Source organism: Schistocerca serialis, chromosome 12 (assembly GCF_023864345.2).
Source record: "Schistocerca serialis cubense isolate TAMUIC-IGC-003099 chromosome 12, iqSchSeri2.2, whole genome shotgun sequence".
In the NCBI taxonomy this organism is placed as follows: domain Eukaryota; kingdom Metazoa; phylum Arthropoda; class Insecta; order Orthoptera; family Acrididae; genus Schistocerca; species Schistocerca serialis.
This window is the reverse complement of record NC_064649.1, coordinates 8,209,759-8,221,829: the sequence shown is the minus strand read 5'-3', so window position 1 is coordinate 8,221,829 and position 12,071 is coordinate 8,209,759. Positions and strand designations below refer to the sequence as shown.

The 12,071-nt window shown below is 41.9% G+C and overlaps 1 protein-coding gene across 1 annotated transcript in view; it reads left to right on the top strand.

The window, feature by feature from the left end:
- The window catches only part of LOC126428342 (histone-lysine N-methyltransferase 2C-like), a 440,767-nt gene that overhangs the window by 275,490 nt on the left and 153,206 nt on the right, over window positions 1–12,071 (top strand). Inside the window, exons 51-52 of the mRNA XM_050090275.1 lie at window positions 875–1,030; window positions 10,736–11,091. Of these exons, the coding sequence (XP_049946232.1) occupies window positions 875–1,030; window positions 10,736–11,091 (512 nt within the window). The remainder of the gene's footprint in view (window positions 1–874; window positions 1,031–10,735; window positions 11,092–12,071) is intronic.

Sequence of the window (12,071 nt, the reverse complement as noted above, 5' to 3'; positions counted from 1 at the left end):
AGAGAGCAGCAAAGTGCACACAATAAATTCACATTGGTATGGATGAATGTGTTACTGGGTATCAATTTCTGAAATATTGTGAATATTGCAAGGAAATTCCATCTTCACAGAAACTTTACAGCTTATGTCGCACGTAATTGGATTTCGTGACTGACGACTGAATTCTGAGAATAATTGTTCTTTCAATTCGATGTGTTTTTAAAAGGTGCCAGAATGAACATAAGAATTATTGGCAGTGGTTTGTATTGACAAAATGAGGGCTCATATGTATTACAATGTGAGGAAATACTGGGAGAGTGTTAGTGCACGAGGAGAATCGTCGAACGATAGTGCCGGTCTGCATTTAACTGTTGTACTGCACAGGGCATCAGCATACAGGTGCGTACTGTGTGACAGTTTTGTTATTTGTTCCTTCGTAAATGCTTTTATTTTTTTGTAAAAATACAGTTTTCATTCTGCATGTGTGAAAGTTTTACAGTGTGTAGATTTACTGGTACATTAAGAGTGGTCAGTGTATGTCACAGGGACCACTCGTGTGCAGTAGAATGAGGGTCACTTTTTTCCACTTGGAGTTCTGGATAAACATACATCTTAAATGGAAAAATGTCACCTTAATTCAGCAAATTTATGGCTGTGAAGTATATGACAATACAGAGCAGCTTCCGTATGCACCAGCTGCTGCACTCTCGACACACACACTTATTGTAGCAGTATTGCTCGAAAGTGGCAAGTTGTGATAAACTGGTAAATATTAATTTTTGACGGTTACTTACGGCCCTGGTGGAACAACAGGAACGAGTTTCTTTTATGTCTTACTGACACCTATTAATAGTAATAGCGACTAATTTTTTTCTTATGACAAATACTGTTTCAGGTTGAAATGAATGTAGACCCATCACCAGAACCATTCCTGCCCACTCCAGAGACTGTGGGTAGCAAAGAGGAAGAAGAAATTGCAATCCACCAAGAAGAAGTTGTCATTCAAGTGGACAAGTCTTCAGGAAAGCAGGATTCTGCACGAGCAGGAGCTGTGAGTGTAGTTGGTGAAGAAGAGAGAGAGTGTGTGTGTGTGTGTGTGTGTGTGTGTGTGTGTGTGTGTGTTTTGACCTGCCCATTTCCTCAAGATCAACTTACTGTGCAATTTCAGTGTCAGTTATCAGAAGTTACAAGTAGTGTTGAGGGAACTAAGGTGGTCGAGCTTCGGAATTCGTGATGTGACTGTCCCGTTGCATTTACGTGACAGAAAAACTACTAGTCCTATTGGTACCGGATGATCCCCTGTACAGACGCTGGGAGAGGAGGAGGGTCTTTCACCGCTTGCAGTGTCCTCACTACATCCATAGTGAGGGGGAGGTGAGAGACTGCGAGGCGAGGTCGGGGGAACTATTTCGTGCTGTCGGGTCGAGGTGTAACACTGTTAATTTGCCCCAATGTGTGGTATTTGTGTCATTGGAGGAGAGCGCAACAAATTGCCAAATTAAATGGCAGCTCCAGATTTGGGTAGGGACTTGCCTCACGCTATGGGCGACGACATTGAAAAGGTGTCGAGTGTCTCGGGAATTTTTAAAGTGCTTGTGTCGTATTCGAAATGGCAGTAAAAAGCACCTTGTTTCCACTTTTGGCTGTTTCTAACAGATCAGGATAATAAGTTGAGCCATTTTTTTAATTCTCTTTATTGCTAATTTGTTGTTATTTGTTGAGAGATAAATGCAACATTTAACACAACAATTTTTGCCTCATGTCAGACTCTTCCCAAATGCCTAGAACTGTGTGATATATTGGCAGAAATACGTACTTATTATTATGTGCATTTACTGTCTTTAATTTTCTGTGTTTCGTATTTGCCGTTTCCTAGGAAGTATTAGAGTACATACACTAGTAACAGAGCAACTGGATGCCTTGTACTCGTCATCTTCAGTTGATTTTCACAGCCGATTGCCTTTTATGTCAATCTGCAGCACTACACCCCCGCCTCCCTTCACCCCGTCTACCCTCGAACCCGTTACTGTCCGCCCTTCTCTCTGAATTGAGTAGTTCAGCAGATTATGGCTTACGGAGTTTGTGGCCGACCCGTTTTAGATATTTGCTTCCTCTTCAGGCCCATAATGTTTAGGCTCTTTTTACATTTTATCCACCTCACAATGGTACTGGGTACTCAATTCTACTGTTTCTGTACGAAGTACTGAGCTCAAGATGTCGCTCCAGACATTTTTCCCAAAAATGAGGTTGTAAAAGTCTCATTTCTGAGTACTCGACATATCCGGTCTGTGCAACTTCACCAGTCAAATCTGTGTCCCACGCATCTTTAGTTGGAATTTTCTTGGCAGAAGTATGATGCAGGTATACAACAGAGGCTAACGTAAGACAATTCCCAGCTCAGATTGTCTCATCAGGCAGGGTGCATTCTCTTCAGCAGTCATTCTGAATGTACCTGAAGTCGCGGGTTGCCTTATTGCTGGCAGCCAATTCCTACTGAAGGTGAGCTGTCCCGTATTTGAGTCGTTAGAGAGAGACTGCAGTCGCATTATTTTTACAAGATTTGTTCTTTCTCAGATTTAGACAGTACATTTCTATCTGACTATAATTCTGTTTCAGCTCTTTTCAAATGTTTCTTTATTATTTCCTCTGTGTGAGACTGAATGACACTGGTAATAAATGGTTTCTTTGTCTCAATCCTGTACCTACGGCGTAGATCTCTGTAATTTTGTTCCCAAATTTCATGCTGCCATTTGTATTATGTAGGCAGACACAACACACAATAAAGAGTATCTCACACATTTCGATCTCACTCAGTCATTTTGTTGGGATTTATCAGTGAGCGTGCCTTTCCGAAGTTCACAAAGGCAGCTACAGATATTAACCAGATCCCTATCTGTTGGCAATGACAGTTTATTCATAATTGATATATGTAGAGTGAGTTTGTTTACATCATGGGTTAGGAAATACTTTAAATCTATCTTGCGACAGAATCACTAAAGGTAACTGTAGCTGCATCCATTCTGCCAACCACTTTGAAATGTGTTGTAGAGGATACGTCCCGTTGTAGCAAATGTTAAAGTTTATTCCTATTCAATTAGCATACAAAGCAAGGCAAAAATTTCTGTTTAAATACAGTGTGCATCCTGAAATTTGTTTAATCTTTCCTTTGTGATTTATACCAGAGTGAGACATAGATGGCTGCATTAGATTCCGTGCTTAATAATGACTAGTAAGATTTTGCAGAATACTCGGCCGTGGGACAAACAATCCAGCGACCATTTGTTGCGCTACATTTCTTTGTACATTTCATATTTCCTTTTAGACCTATTGATCTCACATATTTCAACTGTATTCTCTAATGGGAGATACAAGAAAGCAATCTCCTTTGTAAACTGATTGCGTTTTCCCAGTGCCATACCAATGAACCAGAGTCTGTAAGCTGTGACTGAGCATACTCGAACATTCCATTTCGTGTCCCTACAAATTGTTACACCCAGCTATTTGCGTGATTCCAACTCAGACTCGTCGATACAGTAATTTTCTTTTAGTTATGTGCACAATTTTATATTTCTTTACATTTAAACAAGTTGCTAATGTTTGCATCACTTTGAACTCGTATAAAAAGATCTGCTCGAATATATGTGAAGCTTTTTTCAGAGGGTAATATAATCATTTTTTAAGAATCGAGAAGTTTCTTCAGTGTAAGACACTTTGAGATACCGTATTGTTTCAGATATATTATGTGACGGTAAGAGAGAGATTGTGAAAACAGGGACAGATGCAGATTCTGGTCATAATTTGTTGTAAAACATGTCCACTCCATCTGGCTGACCTGTACAGCAACCGTACCTTCAAAGATGTTATGCATAATTAAAGCAGTATTTTCCCAACCAGGACTCTTTTATTTGAGAATAATTTGTTGTGCACGAGCTGCAGAATGAAACTAAAAAAAATTACAGAAAGCTTATGTATTAAGAAGACGGGATCTGGATAGATTAAAAGAACCAGAGGTTGTCTAAGAGCTTCAAAGGTAGCATTAGGCAATGATTAACTGAAACAGTCAAAAATGCTACAGTAAAAGATGAATGGGTAGCTTTGAGAGATGAAAGTCAGCAGAGGATGAAATAGGCATAAAGACAAGGTTCAATAGAAATCGTGGGGTTACACATGAGATATTGAATTTAATTGACAAAATGAATCAGCAAAGAAAGAAAAACTGAAAGGTGGAAGAACGTGTAAAAGGACTAAACAGAGGAAAGAAACCTACAGACAATATTAGGGAAAGGGTAGATGAAGATGAGGTGGGAGATACGATGCTGTAAGAAGAATTTGACGGAACACCGAAAGACCTAAGTTGAAATGAGGCACCTGGAGTTGGTGATATTCCCGTAGAATTATTGAGATCTTTGAGAGAACGTCCTGTGACATAAATATTCCACCTGATATACAAGATATATCAGACAGGCAAAATACACTCAGACACCAAGAAGAATGTGATAGTTCCAGCTCCAAAGAAGGCAATTGCAGACTGGTGTGAATATTACCGAACCATCTGTTTCATAATTGTGGATGCAAAATACTAGCTCTAATAATTAACAGAAGAATTGGAAAACTGACAAAGCTGACCTCAGGAAAGGTCACTTCGAGTTGCAGAGAAATGTAGCGACACACGAGGGTACGCCGAACCTCTGACTCGGACTGAAGAAAGCGAACCTACATTTATAGATTTTGTAGATTTAAGAGAAATCTTTTGACAAAGTTGACTCTTAGGCTGCGTTCACACTGCCGGCCGGGCCGGGCCGGGCTGACGCGTACTGGCTCGGCTCGTGCCTAGCCAGCTCAGGCCGACGAGTAGTGCATTCACTATGCGCGCTGCGCCGAGCCGGGACGGCGAAATGGGGGAAAATCCACTTCTCCGATTTTCATGTTTTAAAAATTCTTAGCGGTATATAAGACTTCGCCACATCGTTTTATGAACTTATTTTTTCCTTAAAAGCGTTACTTACGTCGTGAAAAAAGAAAAAGTCTACTTTTCGTTTTGCGTGATTTCTTAGTTTCGTAACGCTTCCCAACCGATTTTGAAGAAAGTATGCGGCTAAAGAATCTGATTTTTGTACACGTGGTAGTGCAACATCTTAGCTTCGTATTGAATCATTTATCTTTCCATATTTCTTAACAGTCATTGTGAAATGATGCTATTTGTCAACGTTGTGCACTTGATTTACAAATCTTGTAGTGAAAAAGTTATGTAGCGGGTAGCTTACTGTTAGATCAGTTTTAGACCATACATTGTTGGGAATGAAATGTAGCTAAAAGTATCAAAAAGTTTTTGAAATGGTAATGATACTGATATCTGTCTCTGGTCTCAAGTAATGGGAGCTATTCAGTGGCGTCAGTGCCGCGTCCGCAAGCCACGGAGTTCGCGCGGTTACAGCTTGGTTTAGTGTAGTCATATAATGCAGCACAGAAAAAAAACTAATTACTAGTGATCAGCGCAGACCTAGTGCCGGCCCCTCTTATTATTTTAATGGTCTCATTCTCTAGATAAATCCAAATGTATAAGAATTTTTCCCTCGGCTACTGGACAATCATCTGCTAAGCTTTTATAATTGGCCACACGTTGCATCACAACAGACAAACAATTATTTGTCATCAACATCCTACAATTAGTATGATGTACATTTCGTATTTCGAACTAAAAGATAACTGAAGCGCAATTCTGTAGTCTTGTTGTCTACTTTGACAGAAAAAATAATGGAGAGTTAATGAAACTACTGTAGATCGGCACAGATGTGCGTTTCATTGTTCTTCATTGTTTTTTTTTTTTTCTTCCTTGGCGGGCTGCACTGCACTGTCAAAGTAATCCCCACTCTTTGGCTAAATGGCTGGCGGGAGGCCAAATAAATAAATTTAAAAAGATTTCCACTCTTCGACAGCTGACAAGCAAGTCAGTAGAAAACGCAGCTGCAGTCAACAGTTGTTCGCCTTTAGCTGGTCTGTGCTGTTGTGTAGAACAATGTCTTCACTCTTTTATTGGTATTGTTTTGACTCTGCAGTAACTCGTCGAGTTTTGAAGTACAGAAGAACTAGGAGGTTATGGATTCATCCCATGAATAGCGACAGACATTTAGGAGAGTTTTTTTCTTTATATGAAAAACTTAAAAACTATCCTGAAAAATTTTATTCAAATTACAGAACGAATCATAATTCATTTCAGTATGTGCTGCAGAACATTCAAGACAAAATTTCTAAACAGAACACAAATTTTCGCAGAAGTATAATAGCAGAAGAAAAATTGTGTATAACGATAAGGTAAGATTCGTTAGTACACACTTTTTGGCTCGCAGTAGAACTTCGTACAGCATTCACTACCTCCAGTTAATTGTAGTCATGCTTTTGTATTTTAAATTTCACAAACGCTTACCCTTACCTCTGAGGGGAAGAGAGTTTATGGGACTCCTGAGAATCATTAGGAAGTAATTAGCTTCGTCATTTTGGGTAATGTCATGCTGTGCCTTCAACGAAGAATCGCAGAAATACTCCTTCAGAATTTTGTAACTTTTTTCTTCTTTTTTCTTCGTGATGCAGCGCTTGGCAGTGGTGATGGTTCATCATGTGGAGCCACTGATGACCTCACAGAATTCTTTTCATTACCTTGTAAGATAGACAGATTGATAGGCGAAGAGTTTTGAGATAATGCCCTTTGACTCAGTGGTTCTATTTCCACTGATAAGGAACTGCCACAGCATGACTTTACAAAGCATTAGCATCTGGTAGGGACACATTTCCGTCCCTCAGTGACACTCATATCTGTCTCCGTTTACAAGTAAATGCGAACTATCCAGTGGCGGCAATGCCGCGATCGCTGGCAAGCTATTGTTGTAAATGCATGTAAATACGGTAGATTAAATAAATGAAATAAAAGTAATTTCACATGTATCATTATAATAAACATAATTTTTCCTGACTGATTGTGAAATGTGAGGTAACATCTTAAAATAAAAGACGTGTGCAGTCACACTTGTGAAGAAAGCAGAAGGGAGACGTGTGATGCGTGTACTGCAGAAGCTGTAGTGCTGCTCCACAGGCTCGCGCCTTCGGTCGGCTCGCGCCGGCAATATTAAACACTCGGGATGTCGCCGGCTCGGCTCCGGAAGGCTCACACCGTGTCGGCGCGGCCGCCAGTGTGAACACCGCAATTCAAAACCATGTGTTTGATATCGAAGCGGGCGGCGGCCCGGCCAGGCTCGGCTCGGCCCGGCCGGCAGTGTGAATGCAGCCTTATAGTTCAGAAGGTAGCTGGGTAGAATATGTGGAGCAGAAAGTTATGTGGCTTGGAAAGCAGGTAGAGACAGAGTTGTTATCTGTGCATTGAACAATCAGTAACGGAGGGAAAGAGGGTGAGGATATGAAAGGGAATTAAAAGTTGTGGGAGAAGAAATAACATACTTATTTATCATATGGCACATGGTGGCAGCATGTATCCTAATATAAGTACAGTAGTAATAAATAGGAATGTAGGTGTGCATCCCTTGTAACAGACATAGCAAATATCACATAACAAACAGACAGAATTAAGTTATGTAGCATGCAAGACAAGTTGTTGACTATAGATTGATGTCCAGATCTCGTATCCGCTTCACAGCAAGAGGTGTGGCTCCTACAAAGTCCTCGGCTGCTCCACCATGTTTTCTTATAATGCACACTTTCAGGATAAGATCCAGTGTCTACTCAGGTGCCTCACATTCACAGCACAGACTGTCCACAAGACCCCACTTATAAATTGTCACCTCACATCTCGTGTGGCCGCTTCAGGTACCATCGAGTGTATTCCAGGTTTTTCTTGAAGTCTGTCTCGAGGTGTCGATTACAGGACGGTGACTACTAACAGAGTTTTTCAATCCTTTTTACACGTGTCTTTTAGGTTAGCTGTTATTGCATATTGGCTTTTGCGATCCGTGTACAATAATGCAACTATCCAAATGCTTTTGCCACTGCTAAAAACAGTCTGGAACTCTCGAGATAGGATACTGCTCGAAGCTGTTAGTGTGTTTTCTTTGATGTCATCCACTTGCCGAATCGATTTCCTTTCAGAGTTTGCTACAGTCGAATTCACTTGATTCGTTCACTGCGTGTATTGCTTTAAATCGACAGTGACCACGTCGTATTGAGTACTTTTTTTTTTTTTTTTTTTTTTTTTTCAGTATATCCACTGCGGATTCGACGAACTGCGACTGTGATTTAAACTGGTGTTTATCTGGTAATAAATATGCAACAAGTCGCTTTTTTACAATTTATTCGACCACGAACATATTTTCGAGCCACACAGTACATAGCTACACTCAGTTTTACGCTGGTTCACACGATGTAAACATCGTATGTTTATTTGTGTACGTAACGTAATAATGTGCGTTACAAGAAGCAATCTGATGTGAATACCACAAGGCAGTGCACTCGACACCAGCACTGCATCTAGCTGCACTCGGTCCACAAGATGTCTCTGTAACGCCTCCATCTGATGATAAGTCCGCAGTGGCTCGAAAACATGTTCACGGTCGAATTAATTGTAAAAACGTGACCGGTTGCATATTTATTACCAGATAAACACCAGTTTGAGTACTTTTTAACAATTATGGTATCACAGGTCAGAACTGCACGTAATCTATAGGGCACTTAATGCAGTTTTTCAGTAGGGTCAGAGATAAAGAATGTAGCGCCCCAGACACCATAAAGCTTAGATTGACAATTTAGGAAAAGATAGTTTCTGCTTACCATAAAAGTGATACATTAAGTTGCAAATAGCACATTTAAAAGTCACTTCCACATAAGCTTTCTGCCACAGCCTTCGTCAAAAAAGGAAGAGAAGTGAAAACCATTCATCAGATTCTGGCAGTTCGGTCCACAGTGCGACTATCACGTAGGATGGAAGCACAGAGGAATGCTGTCTGGTGATTGTGGTGATTGTGCAGGATCGAGAATGCTGACGGGTGCGGTGTCAGGTGGCTGTGGGGCAGGGAGGTGCGGAAAATGTTTGTGTGTGTGTGGTTTTTTTTTTTGGGGGGGGGGGGGGGGGGGGGGGTACATTGGCAGAGGCTAGAAAACAAAGAGGGGGTGGAAACTGTTGGGTGGAGGATGTGGGGACATTACACTACTGTAGGTCGAGGCCGGGTTAATTCCCGTCTGCGCAGTTCTGAAAAGCCGGTAGTGGAGGGTAGGGTCCAGACGGCTCGGGTGGTGAAGCGACCGTCGACATCGAGCGTGTTACGCTCGGCTGCACGTTGTGCACGGGATTGGCTACTTTGTTCTCGGCTACAGTTTAGTGGTGTCTGTTCATCCGGGTAGGCAGCTAATTGGTGGTCGTAACAATGTAAAAAGCTGTGAAATGACTGTGACGGAGCTGGATAATGACACTGTTACTTTCACAGATGGTCTCCCCACTGATAGTGTAGGATAAACTGTGACAGGACTGGAATAGGAAGTTGTGGGTGGGAGGGTTGGGTAGGTCTTCCACAGGAATACAATCCTTAGGGCAAAGGGTTGGGATTGAGAGTGAAGGACTCGAAAGTTGTAGAGGTTGGACAGACGACCACATTCTTTGTAAGGCCTTCGATTACCTAGCATCGTGCCCTGAAATGAGGCTCTTACACCGATACATAGTTTCCAGTCCTGTGTTTCTGCACAGCTTCTCTGTGATGAAAATGTGACCTACATACATTATCTCTGTCAATGATTGACACAGAGGCACTTGTAAGTCACCCAAGCCACTTAATAACAATATAGTGGAGACATTGAGTCACAGGCAGACATTATTCCATCCCGGATTTTCCAATCCACTTTATCTTAAGCGAAATTTGGTATCAAGTCAGGATCGCTAATTACTATAAAATGTTTACATTACCGATTACGGTACACTGTTATGGTATGAATATTTTTCAAAAAATTTGGATGATAGCTTCTAGCAAAATATTAGCATTTTTCACAGCAAAATTTGATAATCTGAAAGAGAAGTATATTTGTATAATCTTAAAATATTGTCGCGTAGTCTCGAAATACGGAACTGGAATAATGTCCTTGTTGCTCCGTCCTCCTACCCATTACGGAGATGGGGGAGATTGGGTAAAGTGTAACATTCATTTATCTCTCAGTATGGTATTTTTGCCATACTGTAAATCACCAGTAACTAAGACACGCTGGTGTTTTATACAGTTAATACAACATTTCATACGGATGTTTCACATTTTAACGATGAATTTGTATCTGCATAATCGTGTTGCACCTCATTCTCCCCTACCCTCACCTCGTTTTGCGTTCTTCTCCTTCCAATCGTCACACTAACAGTACTGAATTTTAAACTAACTTCGCTTTCACTTTACAATTTGAGTAGCGAAATCCATTTACATTTTGGCAAAAGTGGTTTTATTTTTATTTTTTTTTTTTAAATTCTGTGGCAATGAGATGCTGAAACAATTAATACGGGTATTGTATAATAGTTAGTGATCCCGACTTAACTAGAAACAGTGACAAAGACAAGATGGACGACGTGACTTTCGAGTGACATTATGTCGATCATTACGAGGAAAAAATGTACGTAGGACTGTATATTTCGTATTTGTAATTTTCTAGTCGTAGCTCGATAATTCGATCGTACGTTTCGAAATGGTAGTGGATCATTTTGACAGGGTAGCTCTACAGTAAAGTAATCGCTTCGTTTATCTTCCACTTGTCGACATATTTACACTTAATTATCTGTACGCAGGACGAGTGCCACGCGGAAGGGAAGCTGCCGTCGGCACCGGAAATGTCGCCCTTTGCGACGCCGACTCCGCCTCCTCTCCCGCCTCCCGGCACGCCCTCCCACACGCCGCCCGCCACCCCGCAGAGCCCGAGGGTGGCTGCACAGTCGCCTTACCAGCACCAGCAGCCCGTCACGGCATCGGTCATAGCTCGCCGTCCGACGCCCTCTCCTCCTCAGCACCAGCAGAGTCACCACCATTACCAGCAGCAGCTACAACAGCACCAGCAACAACAACAGGAAGAAGAATCGCTCCAGAAGCAGATGCAGAAGACGTCTCCGTCCTCTTCGGTGCACGAGACGGCGCACTTGTCGTCTAGGTAATCCAAAATCGTTTAACTGTAGCCCAATTAAAATTACTCGTCTCTGGAAGCGTCCCCACCTCGGAACTGAGTTTCTCTGACCGGAGCTTACTGTGACGCGGCAAACTGTCTGACACTGTTCGGTGGAACACCGGTTGACTCGCAGTCGACACATACGGGACCAATGTTGTCTGAGGAGTGCGATACTGGTGCTGTCACCGACCGGGAAGTGTTCTGCCCACGTGAGCAGCTCACCACCCATTAAACTGATACCTTGCCGAAGAATGGCCAGCAGCCGTCGCGGATATGCCGTAAGGCCGTGTGCGAGTCATCTACAGGCGTGTCGTTTGAATCGGACCTTACGTTTGATCGTCAGTAGTTTGGGTTTTATTCGTGGCCCCCCCCACGTCGATGATCCCCACCCGATCTTACGAAACATTTCCGTAACACTCTCGTACGATCGATCCGACCGGTAACAAATCGAGCGGCACCGCTCTGAATTGCTTCAGTATCTTCCTTCGGTGTGACACAGTAGGAGCCCCCGTCTAGCAGTACCTGAGAACGGGTTGCACAAGTATTCTGTACACGGTCTGCTTTACACTTAAAGCTAGATTTTCTCCCCAGAACTGCACCTGTAAATCATAACAACTTCTCAACTTTCCTACCAGTGAATTTATGTGCTCGTTACACTTTGTTTTGTTTTGTAATAATTAACTTAGATATTTGATTAACATAAGTGAGTCCATAACATAATGTTAATGTTGTATTTGAAAATGGCTCAAATTTTTCTGCTCCCCACATCTTTTACATAAAACTTTTGACAGAATGGCCGAGTGTCGAGTAAGGATCTCCGGTGTGTGAGACGATGTTTAGATGAAGTCTCTATTTGACTAACCTCGATCTGTGTGCTCTACCGAGGCCAGCAGACTTGTAACTTCAAATAATTCGACGTTAGATATAGGTCTTACATCTAATGTGGCTTTACGGCATCAAAAAGT